Source organism: Equus quagga, chromosome 6 (assembly GCF_021613505.1).
Source record: "Equus quagga isolate Etosha38 chromosome 6, UCLA_HA_Equagga_1.0, whole genome shotgun sequence".
Taxonomy (NCBI): Eukaryota; Metazoa; Chordata; class Mammalia; order Perissodactyla; family Equidae; genus Equus; species Equus quagga.
In genome coordinates, this window is record NC_060272.1 from 81,301,638 (window position 1) to 81,315,160 (window position 13,523).

At 39.9% G+C, this 13,523-nt stretch overlaps 1 protein-coding gene across 10 annotated transcripts in view; it reads left to right on the plus strand.

Annotated features, from left to right (window-relative positions):
• Positions 1–674: 674 nt before the first annotated feature.
• PSPC1 (paraspeckle component 1) overlaps positions 675–13,523 on the plus strand; it is a 111,906-nt gene continuing 99,057 nt past the window's right edge. For all 10 annotated transcript variants that reach the window (XR_006888996.1, XR_006888995.1, XR_006888994.1 and 7 more), the window contains exons 1-2: positions 675–1,176; positions 7,202–7,503. Coding sequence is in view for 2 of the 10 variants with exons in the window: in XM_046663823.1 (XP_046519779.1) it covers positions 817–1,176; positions 7,202–7,503 (662 nt within the window). In the remaining 8 variants the exon portion in view is untranslated. The remainder of the gene's footprint in view (positions 1,177–7,201; positions 7,504–13,523) is intronic.

Genomic DNA, 13,523 nt, shown 5'->3' on the forward strand with positions numbered 1-13,523 from the left:
AGTCGTTTGGTACACACTGTATGGCTTGCAAATCTTAAAATATTTGCAATCTGGCTTTACAGAAAACTCTGTTGATCATTGTCATAGAGCATGGTCCACAGGAATTCATGGACTGGTTCTACGACCTGCAGGAACAATTTCATGCAGTCCTTTTCTGAGGTCAATAATCAACGGCGCAATTATTTTATAGAATTGGATTGTTTCATTAGGAAATACAATAAAAACTTTGCTCTTGAAATGGGCAGAAATAACGTGTTTTTACTTGTTTCAGTTACTGGGAAACACCTTGTTATTCAGTGCCGTGTGTAAAATCTGCAAGTTGTGATTATCCCGGAGTTGTTGAAAATTGAGCTAGATAGTTAAAAGAACATGGATGTTCCCGAGTCATTGTATTTTCACACTGCTAAGCACATCACATAACTTTTCCCATAAGTGCAACCACCAGTGTCTGTCACACACGGGTCGGGAAACCGCATTTCTCGGAGCCCACGAGAGGGCTTGGAACCGTAAGGCTCGTAATGTAGTGCGCCTGCGCCCGCTCGCGAAGGCGCCGTTGCCGCCAAGAATGCGCAGGCGCGTTGGTGCCGGCGCCGGCCTGCGCCGAGGGGCGGGGCTCGCGGTCGGCGTCTCTTCTGACTACGGCTTGGGGCAGCGCCATTTTGAACGTGCGGCTGCCGCAGGAGTGAGTCTCCGCAGGCAGGGCTGCTGGCTGGGCGACCTCGCCGCTTCCCCCTTTCTCCTCCCTCGTTCCGTCCGCAGAGGGCACCCAGGGACGCAGCTGTAGCTCTGGACTGCCTCCGCAGTGAACTCACGGCCATGATGCTAAGAGGAAACCTGAAGCAAGTGCGCATTGAGAAAAACCCGGCCCGCCTTCGCGCTCTCGAGTCGGCGGCGGGGGAGAACGAGCCGGCCGCCGCCATGGCGCTCGCGCTGTCCGGGGAGCCGGCGCCGCCCGCGCCCCCGGAGGACCACGCGGACGAGGAGGTGGGCTTCACCATCGACATCAAGAGCTTCCTCAAGCCGGGCGAGAAGACGTACACGCAGCGCTGCCGCCTCTTCGTGGGAAACCTGCCCACGGACATCACCGAGGAGGACTTCAAGCGGCTCTTCGAGCGCTACGGCGAGCCCAGCGAAGTCTTCATCAACCGCGACCGCGGCTTCGGCTTCATCCGTCTGGTGAGTGTCCCCGGCCGCCGGCCGCGCTCCGCCGCGGCGCCCGAGCATCTTCCAGGCCGCCCTGGGCTCCACCGGGCGTGCCCTGGAGGGGCAGGGGCCCGAGCCGCGGGCCGCCGGAAGCGGGGTGTGAAGGACCGGCCGGCGGGCTCGGTCCGGGGACGTTGTCCCGGTCGTCTCAGTGGCCTCCCGCGGGCGCGCGCGGCCGGCGGGGAGCCCGGCGTCTCTCCCCTCCCCGCAGCCCGGCGTCCCCGCCCCGCAGTCCTGGGCGGGGGTGGAAGGGGGGCGTCCGAGGTGATGTGCGGCGTCCCCCCGCCCAGCATTCTGGACGGCTTCTCGTTTTGGGGGGAAGGATGAATTATATACTATTTTGTATTTTAATTATGCACTTTAACACTAGGATAGTAGATGTTTTGCCCCTTTTTAATCTAAATCTTAAAAAGTTTTCCAATAACGTGCAAAAATTGTGCCTCGTATTTTTAAGAAAATTTGAACGGTGAGTGTGGACACAAGACGAGATAGCTACCTTATTAGGCTTTGCTTTGTGCTTTGTGGTGAATTCCGTCAGTGTCAAGTTATACAGCGTAGTTGTAATTTATACTTAGGTGCTGGATTTTTTCCCAACAAAATGCCTTGCTGAGAGAGAGATATTTACACAAATAAATGACTTGTGTGTGTGTTGTCTTTCTAGTTTGACCCTCAAATTTTATGTTCATTGAGGTTGTGGAAGCTTTCTTATTGAAACTTTAACTTTCAAAATCGAGTTCTCTCCACTAAGTGGACGAGGCAAAATTTTATTATGTAGAGAAAATTGATTGTAATAAAACGACACTATTTTTTAGGGAAAACATGTGAACATCTAAATGGCGTCAACAGAAAGGTAAATCTTCATGGGGTATTAATGAGACATGGAAGTTGCCTTAAAATTCAAGTTAAATAATTGGTACATTTTGAACATAAAATTATAAATACATTTAACTATGTTTTGGACGTTAGAGAAACAGCCTGTCACTTGGTAAAATTATTTTTAGTATAAATCCAGAAGTTACCTTAAACAAAGTTAAGTTAGGTTTCTACGATAAAGTATTATAAGCAACTTTTAGTAAGCTTTCCAAGTGGATGTTATTTAACATTTTCATGATCTTTAGCTTCTGGCACCATGCTGCTTTATTCTGAAGGTGACAGTCTGGAGGAAGAGTGGAAGGCGGCTGCTTTTCCCTCTGTTTTGGATGCCTTACACTTAAAAAAAGCGAATAAGCATTTTATTGACATGGAAACGTCTTTCTCTTTCCTGTCTTTGAAGCTGCTGAGAATCTCTCCTCCTCGAGTGTGTTAGCACCGTCCAGTAGAACTTTCTGAAATGATGGAATGGCTGTGTATCTGTGCTGTGCAATATAATATCCACTAGCCAGATGTGACTCTTGAGCACTTGAAATGTGGCTATTGTGGCCGAGGAGTTGAATTTTAAATTTTACTTATTGTTAATTTAAATTTAAGTAACCACGTGTGGCTACTATGCTGGACAGCAGAACTCATTGCTTTTCCTTTCTTTTGAAGATCTCTGGGATTATGAAATGTGGAGGTGAGAAGGGCTGCTGTTGTCTGCTCTTTTGGAATATGCTCCTCCAAACCTATCACTCTAAATTTTTATGTGGGAAAGTTAAAAATTTGTCATTCAGAAAGTAGAATTTGGAGGGGGGGAGGAAAGTAGAATTTAGTTTACAAAAGTTGACTTTGTGTATAACTGTTTAATCTGAGCTCTGTGGGTTAACAGGTAAATTTAAAAGCTTTAAATATTTCTGGGCTATTATGTTTTTTTTTTCTACTTAAAATCATACAGTGTATACCTGATCTGAATATAAGAAATGATATAGTGGTTGTAGTGTGTAGTGGTGGCGTAGTGGCTCTTAAATATTGGTGTAATTTTATCTGGTTTATGTTTCTAGAAATACTTTTTGCTTGTTCAGTAATTAATCTTTAAAATGCAAATAAATTTTCCTAGACTGGTGGTTGTAATTTTCCAGTTAATTGATGAGGCGAGACTACATTTTTGAGATGGTATAGGATCAGCATTGCTAGTATGTAATAGTGGGGAAAAGAATTTAGGCTGTTCCTCCTAAGGTCCTAATTCTTATTGTGAGCCCATGGTACATTAGGGATCACTCTCTGTGCATTTTAGACACATTTCAGACCCAAAAGCTTCTTTTTAGGTTTTGCCTGGTTACTGACTGGTTATTGGATAAATTAACTGAAAAGTTAGAGTGCATTTTAAAGCTAGTTTAATGTAGTTAAAACTGGGGTTAGTTTGACCTGAACTCTTTTATCTTTTCCCCCTGCTTTTTGAACTTGGTTTCTACTTTTATCCTTCTTTTCCCTTCTTTTGGCTTTAGTAAACCAGGTTTCTGGAGCACTGATTCACAAAAGTGTCATTCCTGTCCAACAGCTTCAGATCTCTCTCTAGAGTAAGGAGAAGGTCACTTAAATTATTATCCCCACCATTCATGCTAGCAGTGCTGACCCTACACCCATTTCAAAAAATGTCTCACCCTGTCAGTTAAGTGGGAATTTGTTAGAAATGCATATTGTAGGGCCCGACTCTAGATCTGCTGAATCAGAAATTTTGGAGTTGGGGCCCAGCAATCTTCTTGGGTTTTAAGCACCCTTCTCTTTTGTATTCTGATGGTTTTTAAAATTTGAGAACCATTGTTCTAATTAAAGAATTAAAGTCAACTGCATTTACTTTCATTTAGTCATTGAGGATTAAACCCCATTCCCTCGTGCTTTTTATTTTTAATTATGAGATGATACATACTTCTTAAAATATGATCAAATATTAATTAGAGAAGACATTGCAGAATGTACTTAGTGGGCCGGCCCATCCAGCGTATAATTTCATGTCATCTTTTATTCCAGGGAAGTTCTCTTAATTACAATTTTAACAGTAGTGAAAGATCTTCCTTCCCCTAATACAGTTACTAAACACGATCACTGCTAACCTTTGTGTAATTTTTCCATTAAAAAATCAAACCATAGTATACATATTGTATTATGTTCTGAGTTTTCTTTCTTTTCTTTTTTTTGAGGAAGATTAGCCCTGAGCTAATTGCTGCCAATCCTCCTCTTTTTGCTGAGGAAGACTGGCCCTGAGCTAACATCCATGCCCACCTTCCTCTACTTTATATGTGGGACGCCTACCACAGCATGGCGTGCCAAGTGGTGCCATGTCCTCACCTGGGATCCGAACCGGCAAACCCCAGGCCGCCAAAGCGGAACATGTGCATTTAACCACTGCGCCATCAGGCTGGCCCCTGAGTTTTCTATTTAATCTATCTTTGACATTATTTTATGTCTTTAGATTGATTTTCATGACCATATTTTATTTCACAGTGTGAATGTACTACGGGTTACTTAGGCAACTTTCAATTGATTGACTTGAATGCTATTTCCATTTTTTGTCAGTGGATTTCCTTGTACATATTAACTTAGTACTATTGCAGTGGGGAACTTTAACCACTATAAACAGTGAGGGAAAAGATCATGTGCTTTGAGAAGGGTCCACTGGAAAGCATTAGACCCTAGTTCCAGCATTCTCTATCTTGGGATAGTTACTTAGTTTCTTTTTTGTATGTGTGTTCCTTTCAGTTAAGAATCTCCAGTTTTGCTCTTTATGTAGAGTGATTGCAGGGATACCAGGAGGATTTATGGTATATTGGTGGAGATTGTGAATTCTGTGTAGATTTAAATTAGCGTTGGCAGTGATTATTGGGCAAGTTACTTAGACCTTTGTGGGCCTGTTTCCCCATATATGAAGTGGGGTTAGTAACAAAACCCACTTGATAAGATTGTTGATGAGGCTGATGAAAGATAATGCATGTATATAGTATAATACATATGCACATACGTATGCATATATATATTCTGTATATACATACAGAGTAATATATAGGATATATAGTATAATGAATGGCATATAGTAGCTAGGTAAAAGTTATCATTCTGAGGCATGAAGTAACGAAGTCTTTGATTTCATTTCAAATACATAATTTTAATTGATTTTTACAGATACTTCAGTACACATTAAGAGCAGTGGTTCTCAAATGGGGTGGTTTTGCTTCCCAGGGGACATTTGACAATGTCTGAAGACAGTTTGGTAGTCAAAACTGAGGAGTAGTTCTCCTGGCATAAACATCCTACAATGCACAGGGCAGCCTGCTACGTCAAGAATTATCTTGCCCATAATGTCAGTAGTGCTGAGGTTGAGAAGCCCTGATGTAGAACCATTTAAAACAATGAAAAGTATAAACTTTGAAAAGTGTTTATGGCATTGAAAATTCCTGACAGCATAAACATTTTATTTGGCCCAAAACGTATTAAAAGTTGAATTTGTTGCCAACAGTAAAAAATTACTTGCTTCTCCCAAAAAAACCAAAATCTGACATTGCGAATATGTCTGACTGAATCTGAACAGGCGATGCCTTCTAGAAGGACTTTTCATTTTTACACAGTCCTCACCAGGCTCTCTATCCCCCTGCCCACAAACATTTTATTATGAAAAATTTCAGACAGAGAGAAATGAACATCCATATACCCACCTCCTAGATTCTACAATTAAATTTTGCCATTTATGTTTTTCACATATTTGTCTATCCATCAGTCCATGATTCTTAAACACTCCAGCATGCTTATCGTTAACTAGAGTCCAGTATTATTTTTTAAGGTATTTGAAATCTGCATACAGTGAAATGCATGAATTTTAAGTGTATAATTTGGTGATTTTAGATAATTCCATCTGTTAAACTCATATCAAGATATGGAACATTATCATCACCCCATGAAATTTCCTCATCCCTTCTCATTCCCAGTTATACCTGACAGCATTTTAAGTCAAGACTGCATTCCTGAAATCTGTCTCAGAGTTCTTGGATTATATAGTGTATTAGGTACAAAGTACTTGTCCCTTGTTTTATTCAGTGTTTGCTCATACTACTGCTACCTTTAAGAGTAATAATTTGGCCATTTTGAATATCTGTAAAAAGGTTAGATTCCTTTGTCTTTGTAAAATTTGTTCTGTAGATAATTTTTGCGTAAGTGCAGTAATTTAAAGTTGTCATGAACCTTTTAGGGATTGAATAAAGAGCGGTTGTGACCTTAAGACTTTTTTCTTAAGACAGTATGTTTGTACTCTTCTTAGAAATGCATGTAAAGCCTCTTTCAGTCTCCATGGAGAGTTCTCACAACACAAAAAGAGTATAGCTGTATTAAATTTACCAGTTTGTTTTTTATTGTTTGAGATGTCTGTATTGTATACCAACTTTGAATTCTTCAAGAAGGGAGTTCTCTTGTGGTCTCAGCAATGAACGTGTTTTCTGGTTTACAATAAGTGCATGTGCATTTGCTTCTCTATATTAATGGAGAGAACTCTTGTAACCCACGGATGTGTCTGATGCCTCTCTCAATATAAGGGTGAGAAATGTATAGCCTATGAAGGCATCTCAGGATAAGTGGTTAACAACACCTGATAGTAGTGTTTACAGGTAATATAAAAGAGAAATGGAAATAAAAAGGAAAGGGGATTTGTCTGGCATTGGAGAGGTGGTATGTTTTATTGAGATATAAATAACAAAAACATGGAGTTTATAGAGAATTATTCTGTTTTCAATAATAGTTTCTAGTAACTGGTATTTGGTCTCAAATAATTGTGTATTTTTATTAATATATATAGCAGATTTAAAAAAGGTATTACTTTGAAGGTTTCAGTGCTGGTAATTCGTTTATGAGCAGATAATCTTTAAGTGAAGTCTTGAAACAGGACATTGGGGTTGGGACTTTCTACTTAAAATGTTTAAAATGACGTATCTTTGAATAATTAATAAAGTATATGTTATACCAAAATTGGAAGACACAAAAACAAAGTGACCCTTTCAGTCATTTCCTAAAGCTACCCAGCTCTCCTCCCTAGAAACAAACCACTATTTTAAATTTTTCTCTTACTATAATCTTTAAAAAGTGAATTTTTCCTCCTAAAAAGGAATCCAGAACATTGGCTGAAATTGCAAAAGCAGAGTTGGATGGCACCATTTTGAAGAGCAGACCTCTCCGAATTCGTTTTGCTACACATGGAGCAGCCCTAACTGTCAAGAACCTTTCTCCAGTTGTTTCCAATGAGCTTCTAGAGCAAGCATTTTCCCAGTTTGGTCCAGTAGAGAAAGCCGTTGTGGTTGTGGATGATCGTGGTAGAGCTACAGGAAAAGGTTTTGTAGAATTTGCAGCAAAACCTCCTGCACGAAAGGCTCTGGAGAGATGTGGTGATGGGGCGTTCTTGCTAACAACGTAAGTTTCAAATGTCTTTCTTCTGTGCAGTTACATATGGGTTTCTCTCTGTTTTGGATGTCTGTCTTGTCTTGTAGTTTAGACTGTCTTGGCATATGGTAAGTAGGCATTGAGTAAATATTCAGTGTATATAAATAAATTTTTGTGTACCTCTAGGACTCAAAAGTCATACTTTCTTCAAACTTTAGTGTATTGATTCCTACTTGAATCTCAGGAATGTTTCATATTATGATTTTCATCCAACTTAACTGAATGTTGTATACAAAGCAAAATTTTATATTTAAATTAGAATGAATGATATTTTAATGAACTTTGAGATAATTTACAGACATTAAAATACACTGAATTTTAGTGTAGAGCTCAATGAGTTTTAACAAATGTATGTACTCATGTAACCTACCACCACAAGCAAGATATAAAACATTTCCATCATTCAACCAAAGTTCCTTTGTGCCCTTTTGCAGTTGTTCCCCACCCCTTACCCTTGTCCTAGACAGTTATTGATATTTCTGTTACTATAAATTAGTTTTGTCTTTTCTACTATTTTATATAAATGAAATCATATAGTGTGTTCTCTTTTGTTTCTGTTTTCTTTTGCTTAGCATAATGTTTATGAGATTTTATCCATATCATTGTATCAGTATTTTGTTCCTTTTTATGGGTGAGTTGTATTCCATTATAACCACAGTTTGTCCATTGACCTGTGGGTGGGTGTTCAAAGTGCTTCCAACTACTGGCCATCTTGAATAAAGCTATTATGAACATTTGTGTACAAGCCATTTTGTGAACATTATGCTTTCATGTGGCTTAGGTAATATTTAGGGGTAAATAGCTGTATGTTCATCTTTGTAAGAAGCTGTGAAGTTGTTTTCCAAAATGGTTGTACCATTTTACATTCCCGCCAGCAATGAATGGGTTCTAGTTGCTCCGTATCCTTACCAACACTTGATATTTTTAGTCTTTTAGATGTTTTAGTGAGTATAGGGGTGTCTCATTATGGCTTAAATTTTCTTTTCCTAATGACTAATGATGAGCATCTTTTCATGTACTGCTCTTTTGGCTGTTTCTATCTCTTTTTGTGAAGTGTCTGTTGAAATTTTTTGCCTGTTTTTTACTTGAGTGATTCATCTTACTGAGTTAACAAATCTGGGTACAGGTCTGTACTATTGACTACTTCTCCCAGTCTGTGGCTGGCTTTTTAAGTTTTTTAATAGTATTTTTCAAAGAGTAGAAGTTTTTATATTTTGTGAAGTCTGGTTTACCAATTTTTTTTGTAGTTTGTGCTTTTTGTATCCTTATGGGATCTGTATTTTCTAAGGTAGCAAAACTTTTCTAATGTTTTCTTGAGAAATGTTATAGCTTTATTTATACCTGTGATTCATTTTGAGTAGAAAATGATGTAACAATTCATTTTTTTCATGTAGATATCCAGTTGTTCCAGCACCATTGATTGAAAGATTATAATTTCCCCTTTGTTAACTTTTACCTTTATCAAAAATCTAGAAGAAAAATCTGTGCTTTCTTTTCTCTGTCATTGATCAGTATGTCTATTACACCAATACTATACTTCCTTAATTACTTTGTCCTGAGCTTTGAAATCAGATGATATCATCCAACTTTATTCTTTTTTCAGAATTGTTCTGGTTACTATCATTTGTTTGTATGTCATTATTGATTTTTTTTTTTGAGGAAGATTAGCCCTGAGCTAACTAGCCCTGAGTTAACATCTGCTGCCAATCCTCCTCTTTTTGCTGAGGAAGACTGGCCTTGAGCTAACATCTGTGCCCATTTTCCTCTACTTTATATGTGGGATACCTACCACAGCATGGCTTGCCAAGTGGTGCCATCTCTGCACCCAGGATCCACACCTGGGATCTGAACCGGTGAACCCTGGGCTGCAGAAGCGGAATATGTGAACTTAACCCCTGTGCCACAGGGCCGGCCCCTTCCTTACTGATTTTAAAGTCAGCTTTTGTCAATTAAAAAATTACGCTGGGTTTTTTTTTTTTCTTTTTGTGAGGAAGATTGTCGCTGAGCTAACATCTGTGCCCATCTTCCTCTGTTATATGTGGGATGCTGCCACAGCATAGCTTGATGAGCAATGCAGGGTCCCTGCCCCAGATCCGAACCCGTGAACCCTGGGCTGCTGAAGCGGAGTGCATAAACTTAACCACTAGGCCACAGGGCCAGCCCAAATGCAATTCTCATCAAAAGGCCAGCATGGGGGCCAGCCCGGTGGTGTAGTGGTTAAGTCTGCATGCTTTGCTTTGGTGTCCTAGGGTTCACGGGTTTGGATCCAGGACGGACCTTGCACTATATGTGTCAAGCCACACTGTGGTGGCATCCCACGTAAAATAGAGGAAGACTGGCACAGATGTTAGTTGACAGTCTTCCTCACACACACACACACACAAAATTGCATCAGCTCTACAGATGGTTCTCTGGAACGTTGACATCTTCACAGTATTGACTTTTTCCAATCTATGAATGTGGTGTCTCTCTCCATTTACCTGAAAATATTTTTAAGTACTTGCAATAGTCATTAAATCTGTTTCCTTATTTTACCTTATTTTTTTTACTGAGAAAGATTTGCCCTGAGCTAACGTCTGTTGCCCGTCTTTCTCTCTTTTTTTTTCTCCCCAAAGCCCCAGTACGTAGTTGTATATTCTAGTTGTAAGTCCTTCTAGTTCTGCTGTGTGAGCCACCACCACAGCATGGCTAGTGACAGGTGAGTGGTGTGGTTCTGTGCCCGGGAACTGAAGCAGAGGGCACTGAACTTTAACCACTAGGCCATTAGCGCTGGCTCCTAAACCTGTTTCCTATAATCGTGCCCTTCTTTTGCCCATGAGGAAGTTCTTGATGTTCATCCTTTGTCTTCAGACTGGATTTAGTGTAAAAGTTCCTTAGTTGATTATTACATTGATTCCTCTTATCTCTGTTAATTGTACCCACCTCTGGCTCTTATTGAGCTGTTGGTTGGAATCATTCAAATAAGGTTTGAGGAACTGGAAACAAACACAATGTAAAAAAATTGTTTCCTGGGGCCAGAGAGCTTAGTGTGGTGATTTGTAAAGCATTTTTCAATTTGCTTTTGACTACTAAGTATTCATGCTAAAACTGTAATTCATGCTACATCTACTATTTTACAACACTGCTGGCTTGTTCTGTCAGAGACTGGTCTTGTTCCCTTTGCTTAGAGAATGCTCTGTCTCCAGATCATTACAGGTCTTGCTCTCATTTTATTCACAGTTTGCTAAGATGTTATCTCATCAGAAAAGCTATTTTATCTTAAAATAACCATTCGCTCTACACCAGCATTGATGCTTTATTTTCCAATGTATTTTTCTTCATAGCACTTACTGTTCTAATTTGTATGTCTTTCTCTGTAGTAGAATGTCAGTTCCACCGGGGTAAGTGCTTTGTCTTGATCAGCACTAGTCACAGCACCTGTAGTCTAACAATTCCTGGCCACAGAGTAAGTTTATAATAATTAATGAAGGAAGGGAGGAACTGAAACAATAGGCAAGACATGTGATTAGTATTTTTTTCCACTACAAGCTTTCATTAATTGGTGTTTTTTTTAAAGTCAGAGTCAGGCATTAATAAATACTTAACGATTTCTTACGGGTAGCTTTTAGAATAATTTGAAAATAATTTTGAGGGAATGGGCAAGGTGTGACCATTTTATTATCTGTCAGATATTTCATAATCATGAGCTCTTACATTTCTGCATCACCGCTGATTATTTGTCCAATTTTTCAGATGAGGAAATTGGCCCAGAGATGTTAATGTAACTCAGAGTGCACAGCTAATAAATGGTGGTATTTAGTCTGAGGCTAAATCCATTGCTTTTTGTATTGTGCTACAAGTGGAGTGGTGTATTCTTTCTGTCACCTCTTCTTGCTCAGGAATTTTGCTATTAGTTAGACATCCTCATGGGGGCTGGCCGGGTGGCGCAACAGTTAAGTTTGCATGTCCTGCTTTGGCAGCCTGGGGTTCACTGGTTCAGATCCCCGGTGCACACCTACACATCACTTGTCAAGTGATGCTGTGGCAGGCGTCCTACATATAAACTAGAGGAAGATGGGCATGGATGTTAGCTCAGGGCCAGTCTTCCTCAGCAAAAAGAGGAGGATTGGTGGTAGTTAGGTCAGGGCTAATCTTCCTCAAGAAAGAAAAAAAAATTCCCTTATAAAGCCACAATATAATTGTCACACTGAGGAAGTTTAACATTTATTCAATATTCTTATCTAATTATTCAGTCCATATTTAAATTTCCCCCATTGCCTACTAATGTCCTTTATAACTTTTATTTTAATCTTGTATTCAATCAAGATCACGCATTGAATTCAGTTATGTGTATAATTTCTTTTTATCTGTAATAGTTTCCCAAATGACAAAAATGTCAGTGTCATGACATTGGCATTTTTGAAGAGTCCAAAACAGTTGTTTTTCAGAATGTGCTTCAATTTGCATTTGTTTCCTCTTAGACTTTTGAGAGTTTTTACTGTTACTCTCTTATTTTAACTTTGTAGGAGAGAAGATTCCAAGACATGCTAGACCTTCTCCTTTACTTCACTACCTATTTTATTATGGTTGAGATTTATTCATTTATGATAAACCCAAGAATTTCTCCTTAGTTAGTAAAAATCATTTTTTTCTTCTTCTTCTTCTTTTTTTTTTTTTGCTGAGGAAGACTGGTCCTGGACTAAGATCTGTGCCCATTTTCCTCTGCTTTATATGTGGGATGCCTACCACAGCATGGCTTGACAAACGGTGTGTATGTAGGTCAGCACCCAGGATCTGAATTGGCAAACCCCGGGCCACTGAATCAGAACGTGCGAACTTAACTGCTGCACCACTAGGCTGGCCCCAGTAAGAATCATCTTTTTATAAAGTTTTCCTTACTGTTATTTTGTGCGTTTTTTCTTATATCATTAAAATGCTGCATATTATTTCATTATAATTATTCCAGACTTAATTATGGTCATGTACCACTTAATGATGTTTTGGTCAACTTTGGACCGAATATAAGACGGTCGTCCCATAAGATTAATGCCATGTAGCCTAGGTGTGTAGTCGGCTATACCATCTAGGCTTGTGAAAGTACACCCTGTGATGTTTGCACAATGATGAAATTGCCTAATAACGCAGTTCTCAGACCATATCTCTGTTGTTAAGAGATGCATGACTGTATTCCTCTCTTGGACATTGGATATCCCATTAGACATTTAGGTGGTTTCCCTTTTTTCTGCAATCACTAAACTTGTGACAATATGATACACAAATGTTTGATGATCAGTCTTTTTTCCTGGGTATAGATTTTTTTCTTTTCTTTCCTTTTCTTTCTTTCTTTTTTGAAGATTAGCCCTGAGCTGACATCTGCTGCCAATCCTCCTCTTTTTGCTGAGGAAGACTGGCCCTGAGCTAACATCGGTGCCCATCTTTCTCTACTTTATACATGGGATTCCTACACAGCATGGCTTGCGAAGCAGTGCCATGTCCTCACTCGGGATCTGAACTGACAAACCCTGGGCCGCCAAAGAGGAATGTGCGCACTTAACCACTGTGCCACCGGGCTGGCTCCCTGAGTGTAGGCTTTTTGGAGTAAATTTATTCCAGAGTTTCTTTGCAAAAAGCTTAAATGGTTTCTTTGTAAACTAATTGAATTTTGCTAACCCATACAGTATAACTTTTTTTTTTTTTGAGGAAGATTAGCCCTGAGCTAACTACTGCCAATCCTCCTCTTTTTGGTGAGGAAGACTGGCCCTGAGCTAACATCCATGCCCATCTTCCTCTACTTTACATATGGGCACCTGCCACAGCATGGTGTGCCAGGCGGTGTCATGACCACACCTGGGATCTGAACTGGCGAACCCTGGGCTGCCGAGAAGCAGAATGTGTGCACTTAACTGCTGCGCCACTGGGCCGGCCCCTAAAACTTTTTTTAAGATATTATTTTTTTCCTTTTTCTCCCCAAAGCGCCCCCAGTACATAGTTGTATATTCTTTTAGTTGTGG